Genomic DNA, 21,063 nt, shown 5'->3' with positions numbered 1-21,063 from the left:
AAGTATGAGGCGAGGTAAGTGTGAGGACTCGGAGTAGGTCGTCAGCAAAGAGGCTTGCTTTATATCCCTGCTGTTTTCCCTGCTATTGATATTCCTTGTATATCAGGTAATCTTCTAATTTCCTCTGCCAGGGGCTCAATTACCAGGGCAAATATTGCTGGGGAGAGCAGGCATCCTTGCCTTGTCCCTCTTCTCATTGGATATATTTGGGGGTGGTAGTAGGTAGTTTTAATTGTGCCATAGGTAATGAGTATAAACCGTTAATTGCTTGTAAGAAGTTGCCTCCAATACCCACTTTCTGCAAGGCCGCTTACATTTAGTCCCAATCAATAGTGTCAAAGGCCTTCTCCATGTCCAAGGCAGCTAGTGCAAGAGGTATTTTTTTTTTTGGGGGGGGGGGCAACATGAAGGAGGCCCACGACTTTCCTTACGTTATCAGGTGCTTGCCTCAGGGGTATGAAGCCCACCTGATCTTTATGAATTAAGGGGGATAAAGATGTATTCAACCTTGTGACAAGGATAGAGGTGAAAAGTTTGTAGTCTATGTTGAGCAGTGAGATAGGACGATAATTTTTAACATCTAAGGGGTCTCTATTAGGCTTGGGGATTACGGCTATCATAGAATGTAAGAACTCAGCAGGTGGTATCTTTCCTTGAAGGATAGAGTTATAGAACTTAAGGAGATATGCAGTGGCGGCGCTACACTGGGGCTTGCCGGGGCTTGCCGGGGCTGAAGCCCCAGCTGAGAAACTGTAAGCCCCTCAGAAAGCCCCCCTGAATCAAGGGCCGGTGTTCCAACACCGGCTCTAGCGTGGGGCGAGAGACTTATAATTAACTCACCTCAGGGAATGATAAAAAGAGGGGTCCTTTTATGCGCGGCGCCGAGCGGGAGATACAGCTAGCTATAGTCTCCGGGAGTCCGGGCTGCAGCAGACACTAGAGCTTCAGCCGACTGGTCCACTCCTGTCTCCTTCTCAGCAATACCGCTCGCACTACTTCCTGATTCAGTGCGTGCAGAGCGGTATTGCTGAGGAGGAGACAGAAGTGGACCAGTCGGCTGAAGCTCTAGTGTCTGCTGCAGCCCGGACTCCCGGAGACTATAGCTAGCTGTATCTCCCGCTCGGCGCCGCGCATAAAAGGAGGGGGTCCACTGAGGTGAGGGCATGATGGGGCCCCCCTCCCCAGCCTCTGCAAATAGTCCCCCACCCTCCTGACCAGGTATAACATTATGTGCATTTACTGGGGTAACGCTGTCACTTATGTGCATTTACTGGGGTAACGCTGTCACTTATACTGGGGTAACGCTGTCACTTATGTGCATTTACTGGGGTAACGCTGTCACTTATGTACATTTACTGGGGTAACGCTGTCACTTATACTGGGGTAAAGCTGTCACTTATGTGCATTTACTGGGGTAACGCTGTCACTTATACTGGGGTAACGCTGTCACTTATGTGCATTTACTGGTGTAACGCTGTCACTTATACTGGGGTAACGCTGTCACTTATGTACATTTACTGGGGTAACGCTGTCACTTATACTGGGGTAAAGCTGTCACTTATGTGCATTTACTGGGGTAACGCTGTCACTTATACTGGGGTAACGCTGTCACTTATGTGCATTTACTGGGGTAACGCTGTCACTTATACTGGGATAACGCTGTCACTTATACTGGGGTAACGCTGTCACTTATGTGCATTTACTGGTGAAAGGCTGTCTGTCATTACGTGCGTTAGCTGGTGAAAAGCTGTCTCTTATGTGCATTTACTGGTGAAAAGCTGTCTCTTATGGGCATTAACTGGTGAAAGGTTGTCTCTTATGGGCATTAACTGGTGAAAGGCTGTCTGTCATGTGCATTAACTGGTGAAAAGCTGTCTCTTATGTGCATTTACTGGGGAAATGCTGTCTGTCATTATGTGCATGAACTGGTGAAAAGTTGTCCCTTATGTGCATTTACTGCGGAAACGCAGTCTATCATTATGTGAATTAACTGGTGAAAAGCTGTCTCTTATGTGCATTTAATGGGGAAACTGTCTGTCATTACATGCATTAACTGGTGAAAAGCAGGCTCTTATGTGCATTTACTGCAGAAACGCAGTCTGTCATTATGTGCATTAACTGCTGAAAAGCTGATTCTTATGTGCATTTACTGGTGAAAGGCTACCTGTCATTATGTGCGTTTACTTCATTTTTTTTTCCATGTAACTACGTTAGCTGGTACAACTACATTACAGTTAGCCCCGCCCACATGACATCATGACCACGCCCAATTTTAAATTCCCCCCCCCCCCCCCCCCCAAGCCCGGCCTGCCAGCCCTCGTGCCCCCTTTGAGCCCCCCCCAAAAATCTGAAGCTGGAGCCGCCACTGGAGATATGGCATAAGTTGTGTCTTACATTTTTTATAGTAGATGGCTGAAAAGCCGTCAGGCCCAGGGGATTTACTATTTTTGAGGCGTTAGATTGTTTCCTTTAGCTCTTCAGTAGTAATAGGTAAATTAAGAGTTGAAGCTTTCTCCAGCCTAAGAAATGATATAGGGAGTTATTGCAAGTAGGTGAAAGGAGAGGTGGAAGAAGGGGAGGAGGGCTTAGGGGCATATAGATTAGTGTCGTAGTTGGCGAATTCTTGATGAATTTTTAAAGGGTCTGAAGTAACACTTCCAGATTAAGTGCAAATTTGCAGGACCTTGTTTAGGTTGTGGGCATCTCAGTTTTTTTGCTAGCCAGGGGTTGGGTTTGTTATATTGCACCAGGGCCGGGCCGAGGCATAGGCTGGAGAGGCTCCAGCCTCAGGGCGCAGTGTAGGAGGGGGCGCAGAATTCATTCAGCTGTCATTCCTAATTGTGTTTGAAGCAGAAAGAAATAAGAAAAGGGGATACATGGCAGTGACTGCAAGCCAGATAACTAGATATTAAGGGGTTGGGGAGGTTGTGGGCCCTGTGGTGCCTCTTAGTCTAATAGCAATCAGTGTGTGACAGCTGGGGTGGGAGGGATGGAGAGGCGCACTTTGGTGTCTCAGCCTTGGGTGCTGGAGGACCTTGTCCCAGCTCTGTATTGCACATATAGTTTTGATCTGGTCCATCGTATTGCTTTTTCAGTACGTGAGGATACGATAACCCCTAGTTGGGCCAAAATTGTTTCAATTTGCTTTTGCAGGTAAAGTGTTGGGGATTGGGCATATACTATTTTTAATTTAGAGAGTTTAAATTGAAGGTTAGATTGCTGCTCTGTTTTACGTCGCTTATGTTGCACGGCTAGCGGAATTAGTTGGCCTGTAATCGTTGCCTTGTGTGCAAACCAAAGTGTTGACGACCTAGTAGCTGGCAAATCATTTGTTCTGAAATAGTTTACCAGTTGCTCCTCGACCTCAAGCACTGCTTCATTGCTGGTGAGCAAGCTTTCGTTCAGACTCCAGGGGGGGTCTTGCCAGTGGGGTGGAGAGGGAGGTGCAAGAAGTTACCACTATATCATGATCTGACCATGAACTTATGTGTATTCAGGAATACACTAGATTAGGTATGAGAGATGCGGATAGATAGATTGTATCTATTCATGAGTATGTTTTATGGGGATGTGAATAGAATGTGTAGGATCTAGTTTGGGGGTTGTATTCCCTCCAAGTATCTATCAGGTGCAGAGAGGACATATGGCTCTGGAATGCTTTTGATTGTTGAGTTTGTCTCGCTGTGGAGGTAGATGTTGATCTGGCTAGTATAGGGTTGGGAGCTATACAGGAAGTGCAGAATTATTAGGCAAATGAGTATTTTGACCACATCATCCTCTTTATGCATGTTGTCTTACTCCAAGCTGTATAGGCTCGAAAGCCTACTACCAATTAAGCATATTAGGTAATGTGCATCTCTGTAATGAGAAGGGGTGTGGTCTAATGACATCAACACCCTATATCAGGTGTGCATAATTATTAGGCAACTTCCTTTCCTTTGGCAAAATGGGTCAAAAGAAGGACTTGACAGGCTCAGAAAAGTCAAAAATAGTGAGATATCTTGCAGAGGGATGCAGCACTCTTAAAATTGCAAAGCTTCTGAAGCGTGATCATCGAACAATCAAGCGTTTCATTCCAAATAGTCAACAGGGTCGCAAGAAGCGTGTGGAAAAACCAAGGCGCAAAATAACTGCCCATGAACTGAGAAAAGTCAAGCGTGCAGCTGCCAAGATGCCACTTGCCACCAGTTTGGCCATATTTCTGAGCTGCAACATCACTGGAGTGCCCAAAAGCACAAGGTGTGCAATACTCAGAGACATGGCCAAGGTAAGAAAGGCTGAAAGACGACCACCACTGAACAAGACACACAAGCTGAAACGTCAAGACTGGGCCAAGAAATATCTCAAGACTGATTTTTCCAAGGTTTTATGGACTGATGAAATGAGAGTGAGTCTTGATGGGCCAGATGGATGGGCCCATGGCTGGATTGGTAAAGGGCAGAGAGCTCCAGCCCGACTCAGATGCCAGCAAGGTGGAGGTGGAGTACTGGTTTGGGCTGGTATCATCAAAGATGAGCTTGTGGGGCCTTTTCGGGTTGAGGATGAAGTCAAGCTCAACTCCCAGTCCTACTGCCAGTTTCTGGAAGACACCTTCTTCAAGTAGTGGTACCGGAAGAAGTCTGCATCCTTCACGAAAAACATGATTTTCATGCAGGACAATGCTCCATCACACGCGTCCAAGTACTCCACAGCGTGGCTGGCAAGAAAGGGTATAAAAGAAGAAAAAGTAATGACATGGCCTCCTTGTTCACCTGATCTGAACCCCATTGAGAACCTGTGGTCCATCATAAAATGTGAGATTTACAAGGAGGGAAAACAGTACACCTCTCTGAACAGTGTCTGGGAGGCTGTGGTTGCTGCTGTACGCAATGTTGATGGTGAACAGATCAAAACACTGACAGAATCCATGGATGGCAGGCTTTTGAGTGTCCTTGCAAAGAAAGGTGGCTATATTGGTCACTGATTTGTTTTTGTTTTGTTTTTGAATGTCAGAAATGTATATTTGTGAATGTTGAGATGCTATATTGGTTTCACTGGTAAAAATAAATAATTGAAATGGGTATATATTTGTTTTTTGTTAAGTTGCCTAATAATTATGCACAGTAATAGTCACCTGCACACAGAGATATCCCCCTAAAATAGCTAAAACTAAAAACAAACTAAAAACTACTTTCAAAAATATTCAGCTTTGATATTAATGAGTTTTTTGGGTTCATTGAGAACATGGTTGTTGTTCAATAATAAAATTATTCCTCAAAAATACAACTTGCCTAATAATTCTGCACTCCCTGTATTGAAGTCTCCCACCCAAATGATTTGGGCTCTCGGGTAATCTTCCAGTATCTTAAGGACTTTTTTAACAGTAGCCATAGGCAATTCAGGTGGGCAGTAGGTATTAATTAAGCAGATCTCATTATTTTGTATGAAGCCATAGCAATTCACATAGGTCCCTTTGTCTGTGATAGACTTATCTACTCTGAAAGGAATGGAGTTGTGTAAGAGGGTGATGACACCACTGTGTTTGCTAGAAGCAGATGAGGCAAAGAAGCGCTGAAAATTTTTATGAAAGTATCGTGGGGCAGAAGTTTTGGTGAAGTGAGTCTCCTGAAGACATATGGGGCTTGATTCACTATGCGGTGCTAACCTACTTAGCACGTCTAAAGTCTTTAGGTGCGCTAACCAGGGTGCTAAGTAGGTTAGCACCGGTTTTCTCAATCAGATCGCACGCTAAGTACTGCGCGCAAAGTTTTGCGCGCACAAAGTCCTATGCGCGCGCTAAGTCCCATAGGCTTTAATGGGCACTTCGCGCAGAGCGCCCTGCACAGAGCACGCGTAACGTTTTACGCGCATAAAGTTTTGAGCGCAAAAAGCTTGTTTTGACGTGCTAAGGGGGTTTTCACAGGCGTGCTAACAGTTAGCACCGCTTTGTGAATCAAGCCCCTGATGTCTGAAGCACATTTCTGATAATCAATGAAAGCTTTCCTTCGTTTTATTGGGGAGTTAAGGCCCTTGACGTTGTGTGATATAATTTTCAAGGATGCCATTTATGTTAGGTTAACCAGGTTTCTAATTTTATGCATTGTCTGTGACTTTGCTACTGTGCCTTCTGAGCTTGTACCATTATTGCTATTAGAAGATGAACAGTGAATTCCCTAAGAAAATCTAGTAGTAATACCAGTATAATTTGACTGCATAAAAGTGGACCAATATATAAAACAAAACATGCATTCGAGACAAACTGGGTCTCAAAAGTAGGCAAAACGCCTTCAGTAATGGAGTGCGTAGACAGAGTTATTAAGGCTCTGAGTAGGCAATCCATTAGTCCTGAAGCAGCACTTCAGAACTTCAGGCTACCACTCTAATCTAGAGAAAACAATTGAAATACGTGCAGCTAAACTTTTTTTTAGCTTTCTTGGCTCCTGTTGCATGCAACAGGAGTTCCCGGGTAAGCAAGGCTATTAGCCCCGTGCACGGAAAAAGCGTGAGTGCCCTAAAGCACCCCCACAAAACGTGCACGAGTAGCCACAGGCCCCACAATACAGCAGGGCCCTTCCGGTGTTCCCCGAAGGGAACTTATCCCCCTTTGCCATCGGCGCAGGGGGTACTAAGCATCCTCCAACCCGAGAGTCGGAGGACACTGGCGGCATCCTCCAACACCCGAAGGGCTGGAGGACCCTGGACTGCCCTGTGGTTGCCCACAGGGCCTGGGCCACGTGGCCATCCACATGGTCCGTGGCTACCCCGAGAGGGAGCCAGGTGGGAACCGAAGTCCCCAGGGGACAAGTCCCCGGTGCCAGCAAGCTGGCCCCAACCTTGCGGCCGGAGTGATAAAAATTCCGCACTCTCCCTAGCCAAAAGGCCGGGGAGCTGCGTTAGTCGGCTATGCATATGGGCAGTACAGACCAAAGCACCCTACTTCCGCCTGAGATCTGCCACATCTCAGGTTTTTTCAGGTGCACCTGGAGCGCCACTTCCAGGGGCAGTACGCCTAAGCAAAGCCCTCAGCCTCGACCATTGTATAGATCCATTCAATCAGCCCCTGAGAATTATGAACCAGGACAGACACCTTTACTAGAGGACCAGAGGTTCCCATCCCCCCTGCTCAACTCATCCAAGGTTCCTTCCCCCGGGTGACCAGGCCGGGGTTCCCAGTAGCATGTCTCCCAAAAACCTCAAGAACAGATACTACACTTGATCTTAGCCAAAAGGCCGAGCTAAACTGTTATTATAACGTTGGTGGCGCAACTGCACCACCTGGTGGGCAACTAATAACGAATTCTTAAAACAGAATGGTACAGACTAACCAGCAAGCTCATGGTGACCCAGAACTCATTGGAGTGTGTAAGGGACTACAGTGGTCCTAAAAGCCCCCTTACTAAGAGGTTAAGAAAAACAAAAACTTTGCCTTCTTAAAACAGAAAGAATTTGCGATAATTCAGGTTGGAGTGAGCCTGAGATGTCTCCCAGTGCAACACTGCTGAATATATGCAAATTAACCATTGTACCCTTAGCAGCTAAACACACCTCCAGAACCGCTGGAATGCAATGATGTGTCAGCTTGTTAATTTGTGCAGAGCCATAATAATCCAACATGCATACAGACTGTTTCGGATTGTTTGAGCCTCATCAGTGCAACAGAACAGAAACAGAATGAAGAGGCTTATTCATATATCCAACCAAGATATGCTATAAATTGTCTGCAGAACGTTTAGTAAAGAGTCAAATAATGTCGTAGACAGAATATTCACTCCTTATGATGCTATAGAAAAATTCAGTCAGTGGCCTCAGCAAACAGCATGTCAGTATTAAAGCTGTTATCTATAGCATATATTAGGCAAGATGCGGCTGTGAGTGTCTGACCAATACTTGAGAGGTACACTGTAGACCATAATGTAGGTAGGGCTTTTATCGATTTAACGTCCAGTTCCTGATTGTAGGCCCAAAGTCACATAGAGTGATCCTAAAAGGGCGGTGTCCTTTTATGAAGGGGTCTGCATATGTCTATATGCCGGAAAATGGCCAATAAGTCGGTAACATAGAATCATCAATGGAGAATTGTATAGTGATTCGTGATGACGCGGTATACACAACAGGCCTGTCGACATATGTGCTGGCTGGCCGGGGGACACTGAACTAGGTACACCGTTGTGTGGGTTTATATAAAAAAAAAAAGAAAAAACAAAATAGGTGAAAAGGAGGGAAATAACAAAATAAGGTGCAAAAACAAGGTCATAGTTAGTTGCAGAACAGTTTTTGTGAAGATGAAACACTCACGCCATGATGGCGCCGGTTACTGCAGGCCTCAGTCTTCCTTGTAATTAGTCCTCCGGAGAAGGGGCTTGCGAAAAACAAAGTCTCTGAATCCGAGCAGACCATACCCGGGTTGGGCGCAGAGCCCTTTGGGGTAGGGGGGCCGGAGTAACCTTCTCAAGCGGTATCCCAAGTACCTCCAAGTGTCTGCGGCCTTCCTCTGGTGTGCGAGCAACACAGATTTTCTCTCCACGTGTAAAGGTAAGTGAGAAGGGGAACCCCCAGCGGTATTTGATTGAGGCTTTTTGCAGCGCAAGGGTGACCGGTCTAAGAGCTCTGCAACGCTGGATGGTGGAAGGAGCTAGGTCAGCGTAGAGCTGGATCGAGTGAGGGACCCCCGGTAGTGCAATAAGAATGCGGGCCGCTTCGAGCACTATGTCACGTACCTCCTCGAACTGGAACTTCAGCACGACATCACGGGGGAGATCGTTGTTGCGCGGTTTAGCTAATGCCCTGTGGATTCTCACCATTCAGAAGGAGGTTGGATCCATCTGTGGGAGAAGGGCGCTAAAGAGGTTCAATGCTGTAGGCTTGAGTTCCTCGGAAGCGAGAGATTCAGGTAGGACACGGATTCTTATGTTTGCTCTCCTGCTCCTATTTTCCATGTCCTACAGTTTAAGTTCGAGTGTGTCTATTTTGTTGGCTTGGTCATCGATCGCCATCTTATCTTCCTCAAGGGCGTCAGCAAATGAGTCTGTTTGTTTTTCGAGGTCCGCTATATGTCCTCCCAGTCCTCTGATTTGGATAGTGAAGTCTCGAACCGCTTATTTCAGCTCCGCTCGAAAGACCCATGTGATATCTGCTAACAGAGTGTCTAGGGAGGGGGTCTGAGCTGAAGCTGAGGCTGTGCTTTGCTTCTTTGTGGAAGCCTGCAGGAGACTAGCTGATTTAGGCGAGGCCTGTTGTGGAGATGCCGGAGCTTTGTCGGCCATCTTGGGTTTTGTGGCGAGTGACGCCGCTGCTTTTGTTTTAGGTGTTGCTGCCTATTGGGAGAGTTTTTCTTGATCTTTCTTGGCTCTTCTTCTCCGCGACATAACAGGTATGCCCAGCGTCAGTTTAGGTGCATGTAGTTGCAGTTTAGCTGGCGCAGTTAGGTGAAGAGTGGCAGCCTGAATGCGGAGCAGCAGAAACTACATCTCGTTCCTTCCGCGCCGTGCATGCGCCCTGTATAATCTTACATTTACAGAAAGCCAACCCCCTATTGTTTTGTGTCTTGTGGGCAATTTGGGTGCTGACAGGAACTGTGATAAAATTGGGCATACGTATATCTGTGTCGCCAGTGAGTTGGGCCAGGGCGAGCCGAATGATGGCTCTCCCTACTGCAGCAAAACTCTCCAGCGGCGTTAAATACTATTCCCCCTCCGAGTTGTCGCAACTCGGAGGGTCGATGTATTTGTAATCCGCCTATGGCAGGAGCCCCAAATTATCATTATGCACCCCACTAAGCACCGTGTGCTGAAACAACCCGTTTTGAAAATTGGCTGTTAGTTTAGGGTTAGGTGATAAATATCGCCAGATATTGTGGCTTTGGGGTAGGTAGGTATTTGGCAACAGTAGAGGAAGAGTTAGAGTGAGAATAAGGTGTGGTTAGGTAATATATATCGGCAAATATTGTGGTGCTTGTAGGGGTCGGTTAGGGTTAGGCTCGATAAAGGGAAGGCCCAAGCGAGAATAGGGTTATGATCAGTGATAGTAAAATATCAGAAAAAATTACCAATATCGATCAAGCAGATGGTCTACACCAGGGGTCTCCAACTCGCGGCCCGCGGGCCATTTGCGGCCCTCGATACAATATTTTGTGGCCCCAGGGCCCCAGAGATTGTAGGGGCCCCCAGTGGCTACAAGAGGAAAAAAATTTTTCAAATCGGCCTTATAGTTTTTGAGAAAATCGATTTTAAAGTTGCAAAGGAAAAAAATACACATTTAAAAACCAGCCTACTTTAATGGTTAATAGCAAATCCATAAATGCTAGAAACCCTAAATTTGCAGGATATGTTAAGAAAATCACTAGGAATAAGAGGAAAAAACAATTTTTCAAAAAGACCTTATAGTTTTTGAGAAAATCGATTTTAAAGTTTCGAAGGAAAATAGTATACTTTTAAATGCGGTAAATGTCACTTTTAGCAGCAAGCCTAACGGTAGTGTAATTTTACATGTATCAAAAGAAAGAGCAATACATTTCCTGACAGGGTTTCCAGGGGGTCCATACGCAGCCGCAGCGCTTTGGCCAGGGATCGCTATACAGCCGCAATATGGCTGTATGAAGATTCCTGGCATTTTTTCCTATTTTCCCAATTATTTTTTTTTATGTTTAGAGTGTGGGAATTTTTTTTTTAAAATTATGTGGGGTCCCCCCTCCTGAAACTGGCAGAGGCGGGCAGAGGCGGCGATCCGCCGCTATTGACGTCAGGAGGAGCAGAGCTGAAGCTGAAAGCTCTGCCCCTTCCAGGAAATGCCGGCGGATTGCCCCCCGGGGCGATTTGGGGGCTCTGCAGCCCTCGTTTTGCGGCAGGGACACGTGAACTCCCTTATGCGACCCAGCCTCATCCTGACTTTGCCTCCTGCGGCCCCCGGGTAAATTGAGTTTGAGACCCCTGGTCTACACTGCTGGATAGCAAAACAACAGATTATACCTTACTCAACTGCATTAATGGCAGTCACAACAACCACAATTATGTGGGAGCGATACTCTGTTCAAAACAGAGTATATATTTTTTAGTGTAACACTGCAGTGGCAGCCACATGAGCCCATGGTACATAACTGAGTGGTCGGTGCACAAAGGGGCGAGGAGTTACATGCAGCCATTGCCAACAGGAACCCAAAAGTTGTTTAAAGGGATAAGCTTCTAAGGGAACTTTTGAGACTACCTACAACTGCAGCAGACAGATGAGACGGTTCCTTTAAGTATACTAATGCAGTAACATGGCAGTTTGAAATTCTGGCTCCAGCTAGAATTTGTTGCAACCAACACAAATCTAAAAGTGGTACCGGCTGGTAACGGCGTATGTGAGTGGTAATGTGTGGTGCTGTAAGCTTGTGGTTGTGGGAGCCCTCCACCTGTTAAAGAGACACTGAAGCAGAAAAACATTTATGATATAAGGAATTGGTTGTGTAGTACGGATAATTACTAGAATATTAGCAGCAAAGAAAATATTCTCATATTTTTATTGTAAGTTATATAGTGTTTTTTTATAACATTGTATCATTCTCTAATATTTGCAGTTTACACACTACTCAGCATTCTAAATGCTTTTACAGAACAGTCTTGTGAACAATTGACCTGTCCTCTGTAGAGAAAAAGTGTAGAGAAACCGAGAGCCCAATATAGTGTAGCATAAATGAAATAAAGGTTATCGTGAGAAAATTATACTCACAAACATGGGTTACCACAAAGGCAACCACTGTATAGGCAGGTGAGGAGATTAGACCTGTCCTCACTCAGGGATAAGAAGTCGCTCTCTGTAGATGCGAAAGGGGGTAGATCACTCCTCCACCAGGGGTGGACACGGTATAGCAGTAGGAGAACAGAGGCGCCAGCAGGATAAAAGCGGATAAAAACTTTAAAATTTGCTGGGAGGAAGTGGTGGACTTACCTCCATAAAGCAGACACGAAAGACTGTCTGAATAGTAGCAATCACATTTATTAAATAGTACCCCAAAAAAGTGCAACGCGTTTCGCAGGACCAGCCCCCTTCATCAGGCAATAAACGTGGGGACAAAACAGAATTTCGGCATTAGCAGGTGTAGCGCCTCTGTAGAGAAGAAAATGAAAATACTGTGACAGTTGAGATAACAAACTTCAGAAGACAGAGCTCTCTGCGACTTTGAAAGTCGTGGAGCTCAATGGCTTTTTTTGCATAGATAACAACTGGAGTGTCTTAACTCTTCCTGTACTGGAAACAATATATGACTTATGTCTCTGCTCCTAATGTTTTATTTCTTAGCTGTACTACACATACAAATCATATTTTTTTTTCGCTTCAGTGTCTCTTTAAGGTTGAACTGCTCATTCAGTCCATCCAGCAAATAAATCCATTGACTTTCACATTGCTGTAAAAGTATCTTGGGTTTAATCCCTTCCTGTAGACCACTCTAACATGCATCTTCATACATCCCCAACCTAATACCAGTTTTCAAAAAAATGTCTCCTATAGGTGAATCGATGTTACCCCCATTGTTAACTTAATTCAGTTACCCACCAGCATACTGTTTGAATGCTGACAAGAGTTACAGGATGAAAGAAAGCACTGGATTTAATCGCTTCAGTGTCTCTTTAAGGCATTGTTTTTAAGTGATTTTATAATGTGTGTATAAAGCCAATATTTGTATTGATCACTGATGTTCCCTAAGTGGAGGTGATCTCTTTGTTGATAGTCCCACTGCAGCGCTGGAGGAAACCCCAAAATAAGTATGAATCATTAAAGGACACATCCGAGGAAAAAAAAAATCTACTTCATCCAGCCCCTGGCAGCCAATATGTCCCTCACCACAGCTCCGGTGTCTCAGGATCCCCTCCGTTGCGGATGGGGAGGTCGGCATCTTCTGCACCTGTGTGAGCGCGTGGCCAATGCTCCAGTGGCTGGGAGCGTTCCAGGCCATGTGACCGTGGTAGCAAGGAGGAAGCCCCGGGTAAGAAAATCTATTTTCCCAGGGGCAGAGCAATAGGGGTTGCAGAGGTTGCGACCGCATCGGGGCCCCTAAGGGCCATCCCTCAACTACAGTTTTAGCTCTCTATTGGTTCGGTTTATTCACTTCTATAGATGCTTTGAATAGAGGTAATCAATAACAAACTGTTCCCCATCCCCTTCTTGCACCTCTGACACTGTAGTTGCCATTGGCAGGTTTTGGTGCGCCATATCAATTGTTATTTATAGAGTGCTTGGGGGTCCAAATTGTAAAACTTGCATCGGGGCCCACAGCTCCTTAGCTACGCCACTGTATTTTCCTCTGACCTGTCCTTTAAGGTGGCCATATGCGATACAATAAAATCTTCCGATTTTACAGCAATTTGATAAAAACTATTGGATTTCCCAAAAACTCAAAAGTTTTTTTATTCAAGCAAAAAATCCGATAGGATTTCCCATTATTTTTCTATATAAGTCGATCGGGAGTGGTGGATTTTTCTGATCAATTCTTATGAAAATTGAAAGGTGTACGGTAGATTGTCAATTTCTTGATATATACATCCAAGCAATTTTCTCAGAGTTTTCAATCATTTCTTTTCATAATTAGAGAAAAATTAAACACATTTGTGGTACATCGGTCAGATTTTTCAAATATTATAATTAATCGGAAAAATGTATTGTATTTCCTTGAATTGAAAAGAAATTTGCAGAATTGAATGGTGTGTGGCCACCTTTATACTTACTGTAATGATCTGCTCTGCTGTCTGCACAGGCAGACAGCTTTTTGACCATTTTGTAGCTCTGAGCGTTGCAGGTCCCTGGAAAGGAGACCTGTCTTCACTCTGCAACTTGCTGAGCTGCTGTTCTGGGGAGGAATTTGCATCCACTTGTCATGCAAATTGCTTGGCTGCTTCCTCTGATGGCTTGCAGTATAAAAACCATTTCTTCCCAGAATTCCTGGCTGGTCATGATGGTTTGTTCCTGCTAACTTGCCTGGAGTCTCAGCCCTCTGCTCATTGTTGGCTACTATTGCTAGCTTAGAGTAGATTCCCTTTGGGAGTGCTCCTCGCATTCCTGTTTAGTGCAGTCAGGATTGTGTATATTTGTACTGCCTATTCTGTCATGTCTTGTTCTTGCGATTGCGCTGTCGCCGGCGGTTGGCGAATCGTTCTGTCTTTCCTTTACGATTGCGCTGTCGCCGGCGGTTGCCGGTAGCAAATCGTTCCGTCTGTTTGGATCGCATTCGCCCGAGCAGTAGCGGCGGTGGTTCCTTCTGTACACTGTCTGGGAGTGTAGGCCAGAGCTGCGGTTGCTACTGGTTGCTCCTTCTGTCTGTCTTGTCTGGAACGAACGCTTGCTGTAGGGTCGGTGAGGTTACCGTTTAGCAAGCGTTCGCGTTCTCTTTTCGTTTTCATGTTACATTGGTTAGTTAGGTTTGGCGTGCTTTGTCTCTGTTGCGCTTTTCGTGTGGAGACCACGGCATTAGCGTGCTTTGTCGCTGTTGCGCTTTTCGCACAGCGACCGTGCTTAGCGAGTGCATTTGTTATTTTCCTTGGCGTTATGATCATTGTTATTTGCTGTGTCTTTCTTGCTACACTCGTGCTCTGTCTTACTCGGTCTTGTGTCACTATTGGCAATCGCCACTCTTGCGATTGCGTTCCCACTTGGTTTCCGCTGTTGTGTGTTCACCGTCGCCGGGTGGCGACTAGATTGGTGGACACACATACATTCTGTCTCTGTGCTCACTTTCTCTCTACAGGTGCATTGCACCCAAGATGGGTTGTCATTTTATACGCTTGTGGAGGATTTCCGCAGTGTCAGCGCACATCTTGTGCGCTGACCACGGAAATAATTTCCCAATCGTTACAGTATGACCAGCCAAACTGAAATTCCCAGTGTAGAGGGAATTTCCAATTTGTATGTTTTTGTCAAATATGGTTCTTATACCTTTAAGAGTTTTAAAAGACTCAACACTGAAACCAAAGAGGACTTCCTTTCTGAATGTGTAAGATTTTTTCTGAATCCTACTTTTCAAATTACTGATCCGTCCACGTCAGCTCTCCAATTCGCTTATACTCTATTCAGGGCCAGCCCTAGACTTTTTGCCGCCTGAGGAATATTTAGAAAAAAAAGAAAAAAAAATCGGCTGCCGAGCCGGAGGGGTAGCGGGCAGGACGGGGGTATTGGGCCTAGCGGTGGGGAGGGGGTTCGGACCTACCCTCCCTTGCCTGAGTCCCCCGATCTGCGCTCCCCTCCAGCTGTAAATAGTAGTGGGCGGCGTTGCAGGAAGTGACGTCAGTGGAGCGCACGCTGGAACGCGGAAAAGGCGAGTCCTCCCCGCCCGTGCCTCTTACTATCGGGCATCGGCTGCTTCCTATTTACAGCTGGAGGGGAGCGCAGATCGGGGGACCCAGGCGAGGGAGGGGGGGTCCGACCCCCCTCCCCACCGCTAGGCCCAATACCCCCGTCCTGCCCGCTACCTCTCCGGCTCGGCGGCCGCCCCCTCCCCGCACCCACGGACGGGCAGGTGCCGCCCCTAGAAGTTTGCCGCCTGAGGCAAAAGTTTCACCCCGCCTCATGAGCTGGCCGGCCCTGACTCTATTGCAAGGAGATCTGTTTGTGTGGGATTATGAGATTTTGAAAAACAATTCCTGGAATGATAATCCTTATCAGTTTCTTACATTGATTTGGTTTAAACTGGTTTAAACTGCCTTGTTTACCACCCATTTTTGATGAGTATGTATCTGCTAATCAGTCAGCTTTTCTAACCCTTCTATGCAAAACCATTCAGTATATTAAAGGAGTAAGTAAATCTATGCATGTTCCTGATCCCAACCCATATGAGTGTTTCTTTGATATAGGGTTGGTTGAGCCTCCATTTGCTCCGTGGGAGATTGGGGCTTTGATTGAGGAGTTCGAGTTTGATTGGAAGTCGTTTTGCGATGTTTACATCGCAGAAAGCGAAGAGATTCTTAATGCTTGTGTAAATTCTGTGTACACTTTGATTGGATCTGGTGAGTGTGCCGAATGTTTTGTGAATCCGCTGATTTGTGTGTGGCAGACGATTTTGGATGAATTACACACACACCAACCAATTGACTCCAATAAAGTGACACCGTTGTCAGAGGAGTGTTCCTGCCTTTCTGGGGTAAAGCGAGTTTAGACACTGTGCGACCTGAAATGAATGGGTGTACCACCGCTGTTGACACCTGTGTGAATTCTGAAAGATTCTCTCCTGCTTGTGTGGAGTTTGAATCTGTGCGATCTGATGCCTGTTTCTCAGGTGTTCCTGCAGATTGTGATCAGCGTGAATGTGTCAGTTTTGTCAAAGATATGTGGGATCCCTTGTCATTTAAAAACAGATCTTTTTCTCCCAGTGATTCTTTAAGATCTCCCATCTATGATCCTGCTATGGGGAAAATTCCTAAACCATGCAGCCTCAAGAGTAATGTTAATATGACTAATAAATCTATGTGTCGCTCTGTTCACACCTGTAATGGCACATTGCCAGATGACAGTTGTTCCAGTGTTTCTGTCTTGAACACTTTGCAGTCCGGTCCACAGATTGCGGAGGCTTGCGCTTTGGAAGCGTTAGTTTCACAACCCAAAGCGATCTTGGATTCGCAAATTTTGCGTTCTGACTCCTGGGATTCGACATTGTTAGCCGAGTCTAAGGGTGAGACAGCGCTTTGGTTTTGCGAATCTGATACTGAAGGATCTTTGCTTTGTCCAGTGAATGTTTCTGTGAGTCTACCCTGTACCATGGATGAAACTATGATGTCCACTCGCACTGACATTTGTGAGTCCCTTTCTTGCTCTGAGGAAAGTACTGACTTTCCACCCTGTACTCTGGATGAGTCAATATTACCTTGCAATAAATCTCCTGCAGGGAGCCCAGAGGCTCCTCAAGGTATTACAGGTTTTCTTTAAGAGACAATAGATGCTGAAAACTTCGAAAGTGCTCCCAAATTCACTGAAGAACAATAAATAAAGCTCTCCATAGGTAATAAACTTCTTAAAAGATCAGTTAATTTCCTAAAATAAAACTGCTATTTTTTTCTAATACTCAAACAAATGCCAGTGGATTACACAATTCAGTGTCAGTGACCAGGGCCGGATTTCAGCAAAGGCCACCAAGGCCATGGCCTTGGGCGCCTGGGAGCATGGGGCGCAGGCAGTTAAACTTCCAAGGAAGTAAAGCAGTCACCCACCCGATCCGAGGCCGCCCTGCATCTTCTCTGACTGCACACCATAGTGTGCGGCTGTTCAGACGGGTTGGGGGATGGAGGGAGGACGGGCAGCTGTGTATTAGTAGCCCCCAGTAAAATGGCCGCCAGGCGCCAGACCTATTGTCTGGACTACAATAAGATGTCGGGCGCATGTTTGCACAAGGCACGCTGGTGTGTTTACACTTCACACTCCAGACTCCACCCCCTCGCATGCAGTACTGAATAGCGGCGGGAAGATCAAAGATCCTCTGCCTCCTCTCCTGCTGGAAATGCTGCCTGGCCGTAGCTCTCTCCCCGCTTATTGCTGCTAAGCAATAACAAGAAGATTGATGAGGACATGGTAAGCTGATCACTGTCTCTAGGGAGCTATGGGGACTGAGCAGAACGGAGGTTTCAGTCGGAGCTGAACGGAGATTTCTCACGTCAGATGACAAGGCTGAGACAAGTAAGAAAACAAACATCTGCAGTATATACTGTCTGTATACAAGCTGACTTGGCAGCTGCTGCAGCCGTGTGCTTTATCTCACAACCTGCCTGATTTATTGGCTGCATGTGAAGGTCTCACTTCCTCCTTCACTCTTTTCACTTTCCTTCACACTGTCCCTTTTTCCCTATCCTACCTCATGCTTTATCTGTCTCTTTCCTTTCCACTCAGTCTTTATCCTTTTCTTCTCTTTTGCTCCTCTCTCTACCCTTTTCTCTTAATTTAGCACAAATGTAGCAAAGGCAGAGGATCTGCCCTGATATCTCCTCTCTCTTTTGTCCCACAACCCCTCCTCACTCTCTCACCTCTCATATGCTCTTTGTCAACATTCATTCCCCGTCTTGCTACCTTATTTTCTTCCCCTTTTTAACCATAATTGCCCCCTCTCTTGCTCTTTTTTCTAATCCTCCCTTCTCTTCTTCACTCTCCCCTTCCCCTCCCCCATATTGTCATTCACCTCTATTTCTCCACTCTTTTGTTCTCCCCCTATCTCTCCCCACTCCTTTCCCTCTCTCCCCCTCTAAGAGCACCTGTGAGGTTTGTGAGGGACACATTTAGATACTTACCTCAGGTGGGGAAGCCTCTGGATCCCAAATATGCTTCCTCTGCCGCAAGTACAATCCATCAATGTGACCACCAAAATGCAGCTGCTCTGCTTCTGTGTAGCAGCACAGGCCTGCTCAGGCTCAGGTGGAAAAAACTGAGCTCAGTCGGGGGTCCGTGCTGCAGTGCAGGCGCAGATGGCTCGCACATGCACACTAGCACAGACACATGCAATCTAGTGTTGACAGAGTACATAGTCATGTCACTGACTGTCCTCAGAGGAGCTCACAATCTAATCCTACCATAGTCATAGTGTAATGTCCTACCATAGTATTATTATTATGTATTTATATAGCACTGACATCTTCTGCAGCACTTTACAGAGTACATAGTCATGTCACTGACTGTCCTCAGAGGAGCTCACACGCTAATCCTACCATAGTCTAATGTCCTCCCATATTATTATTATTATTATGTATATAGCACTGACGCCTTCTGCAGCACATTACAGAGTACATAGTCATGTCACTGACTGTCCTCAGAGGAGCTCACAATCTAATCCTACCATAGTCATAGTCTAATGTCCTACCATATTATTATTATGTATTTATATAGCACTTACATCTTCTGCAGCACATTACAGAGTACATAGTCATGTCACTGACTGTCCTCAGAGGAGCTCACACTCTAATCCTACCATAGTCATAGACATGTCCTACCATATTATTATTATTATGTATTTATATAGCACTGACATCTTCTGCAGCACAATAAAGAGTACATAGTCATGTCACTGACTGTCCTCAGAGGTGCTTACAATCTAATCCTACCATAGTCATAGTCTAATGTCCTACCATATTATTATTATGTGTTTATATATCTCTGAAATCTTGTGCAGCACTTTACAGAGTACATAGTCACATCACTGACTGTCCTCAGAGGAGCTCACAATCTAATCCTACCATAGTCATAGTCTAATGTCCTACCATAGTATTATTATTATGTATTTATATAGCACTGACATCTTCTGCAGCACTTTACAGAGTACATAGTCATGTCACTGACTGTCCTCAGAGGAGCTCACACGCTAATCCTACCATAGTCTAATGTCCTCCCATATTATTATTATTATTATGTATATAGCACTGACGCCTTCTGCAGCACATTACAGAGTACATAGTCATGTCACTGACTGTCCTCAGAGGAGCTCACACGCTAATCCTACCATAGTCATAGACATGTCCTACCATATTATTATTATTATGTATTTATATAGCACTGACATCTTCTGCAGCACAATAAAGAGTACATAGTCATGTCACTGACTGTCCTCAGAGGTGCTTACAATCTAATCCTACCATAGTCATAGTCTAATGTCCTACCATATTATTATTATGTGTTTATATATCTCTGAAATCTTGTGCAGCACTTTACAGAGTACATAGTCACATCACTGACTGTCCTCAGAGGAGCTCACAATCTAATCCTACCATAGTCATATAGTCTAATGTCCTGCCATATTATTATTATGTATTTATATAGCACTGACCTCTTCTGCAGCACATTACAGAGTACATAGTCATGTCACTGACTGTCCTCAGAGGAGCTCACACTCTAATTCTACCATAGTCATAGTGTAATGTCCTACCATATTATTATTATGTATTTATATAGCACTGATATCTCCTGCAGCACTTTACAGAGTACATAGTCATGTCACTGACTGTCCTCAGAGGAGCTCACACTCTATTCCTACCATAGTCATAGTCTAATGCCCTACCATATTATTATTATGTATTTATATAGCACTGACATCTTCTGCAGCACTTTACAGAGTACATAGTCATGTCACTGACTGTCCTCAGAGGAGCCTACAATTCACAAACCACAGTGTAATGTCTGGTACACAGCATGCAACTTTCCAGATGGATGGGTCGAATCAACAATTTCCAACAAGTCCAATCTGCTCCCAATCGATAACGGGATGGATTTTGTGCAGTAATACTCTGAAAATGTATCCCATTATCAATCCGGAGCAGATCGCGTGTATCAGAAATAATCTACTTGACCCATCTGCTCTATCTATCAGCATGCAGAGTGGGAGGACCTTTCTGAAGGCCAGGAGGACTCAGAAAGTGCAAGATTACCATCACTGGCCTGGGCGGCAAGCGTGGGGGTAGGGAATGGTGGTTTAATATTTTGTGTGCGCATAAGTTGGGGGGGGGGGGGGAGGGGGCGGTTGTTGACAGTTGGCCTAGGGCGGTAAAAAGTATAAATCCGGCCCTGTCAGTGACACAATATCTCCCGCCAACTACATCTAGCTACAGCCAATTCTCATCCTTACTAGCACCCACCCTTACCACTACAGGTAAAGTTTCTCTCATCCCCACAGCCAGATCCTAGATTTCTCACCTGTCCCCCACAGCTAAATCCCTACAGACATGTCCACATCTCCCCCTCCCAGGCTACACATAAACTTATGCCAGCTCTCCCCTTCCCCTACATCCAGACACTTGCCTGACTCTGAGAAGCTATCACCCACACAGGCTGAATCTCACCACTCTTCAGTCTCCTGTCCTGAATCCTGGAAGTCGCAGCTTGACCTTACTCTCATCACCAGCAGCCTCCATTATTTGTCTCAGGGGAGAAGAAGTGTCCAGAGATCAATCAATCCTCTGAAGGGGGTGATAAGAGAACTGGACTTGCAGCTGGCTGCTGCACACATCTCCAGTCTACTGGTCTTGTCAGGACAGGATCTCCCATCAGCTTCTCTCTCCTCTCCCTCTCAGCTGTTTCCCGCCGAGCCACGCATTGCAGAGAGACGTCAGGTCAGCGTGTGCACGCCTGACACGTCTGACGTCTTTCTCATTA

The 21,063-nt window shown here is 45.6% G+C and overlaps 1 protein-coding gene across 1 annotated transcript in view; it reads left to right on the top strand.

Moving 5' to 3' along the window:
• The first annotated feature begins 8,685 nt into the window (after positions 1 to 8,685).
• LOC137537827 (uncharacterized) overlaps positions 8,686 to 21,063 on the top strand; it is an 83,904-nt gene continuing 71,526 nt past the window's right edge. The window contains exons 1-3 of the mRNA XM_068259783.1: positions 8,686 to 8,869; positions 15,798 to 15,930; positions 17,528 to 17,610. Of these exons, the coding sequence (XP_068115884.1) occupies positions 8,686 to 8,869; positions 15,798 to 15,930; positions 17,528 to 17,610 (400 nt within the window). The remainder of the gene's footprint in view (positions 8,870 to 15,797; positions 15,931 to 17,527; positions 17,611 to 21,063) is intronic.

Source organism: Hyperolius riggenbachi, chromosome 11 (assembly GCF_040937935.1).
Source record: "Hyperolius riggenbachi isolate aHypRig1 chromosome 11, aHypRig1.pri, whole genome shotgun sequence".
NCBI classification, from domain to species: Eukaryota; Metazoa; Chordata; class Amphibia; order Anura; family Hyperoliidae; genus Hyperolius; species Hyperolius riggenbachi.
Note: the sequence above shows the minus strand (reverse complement) of the source record. Positions and strands in the feature narration are given on the sequence as shown.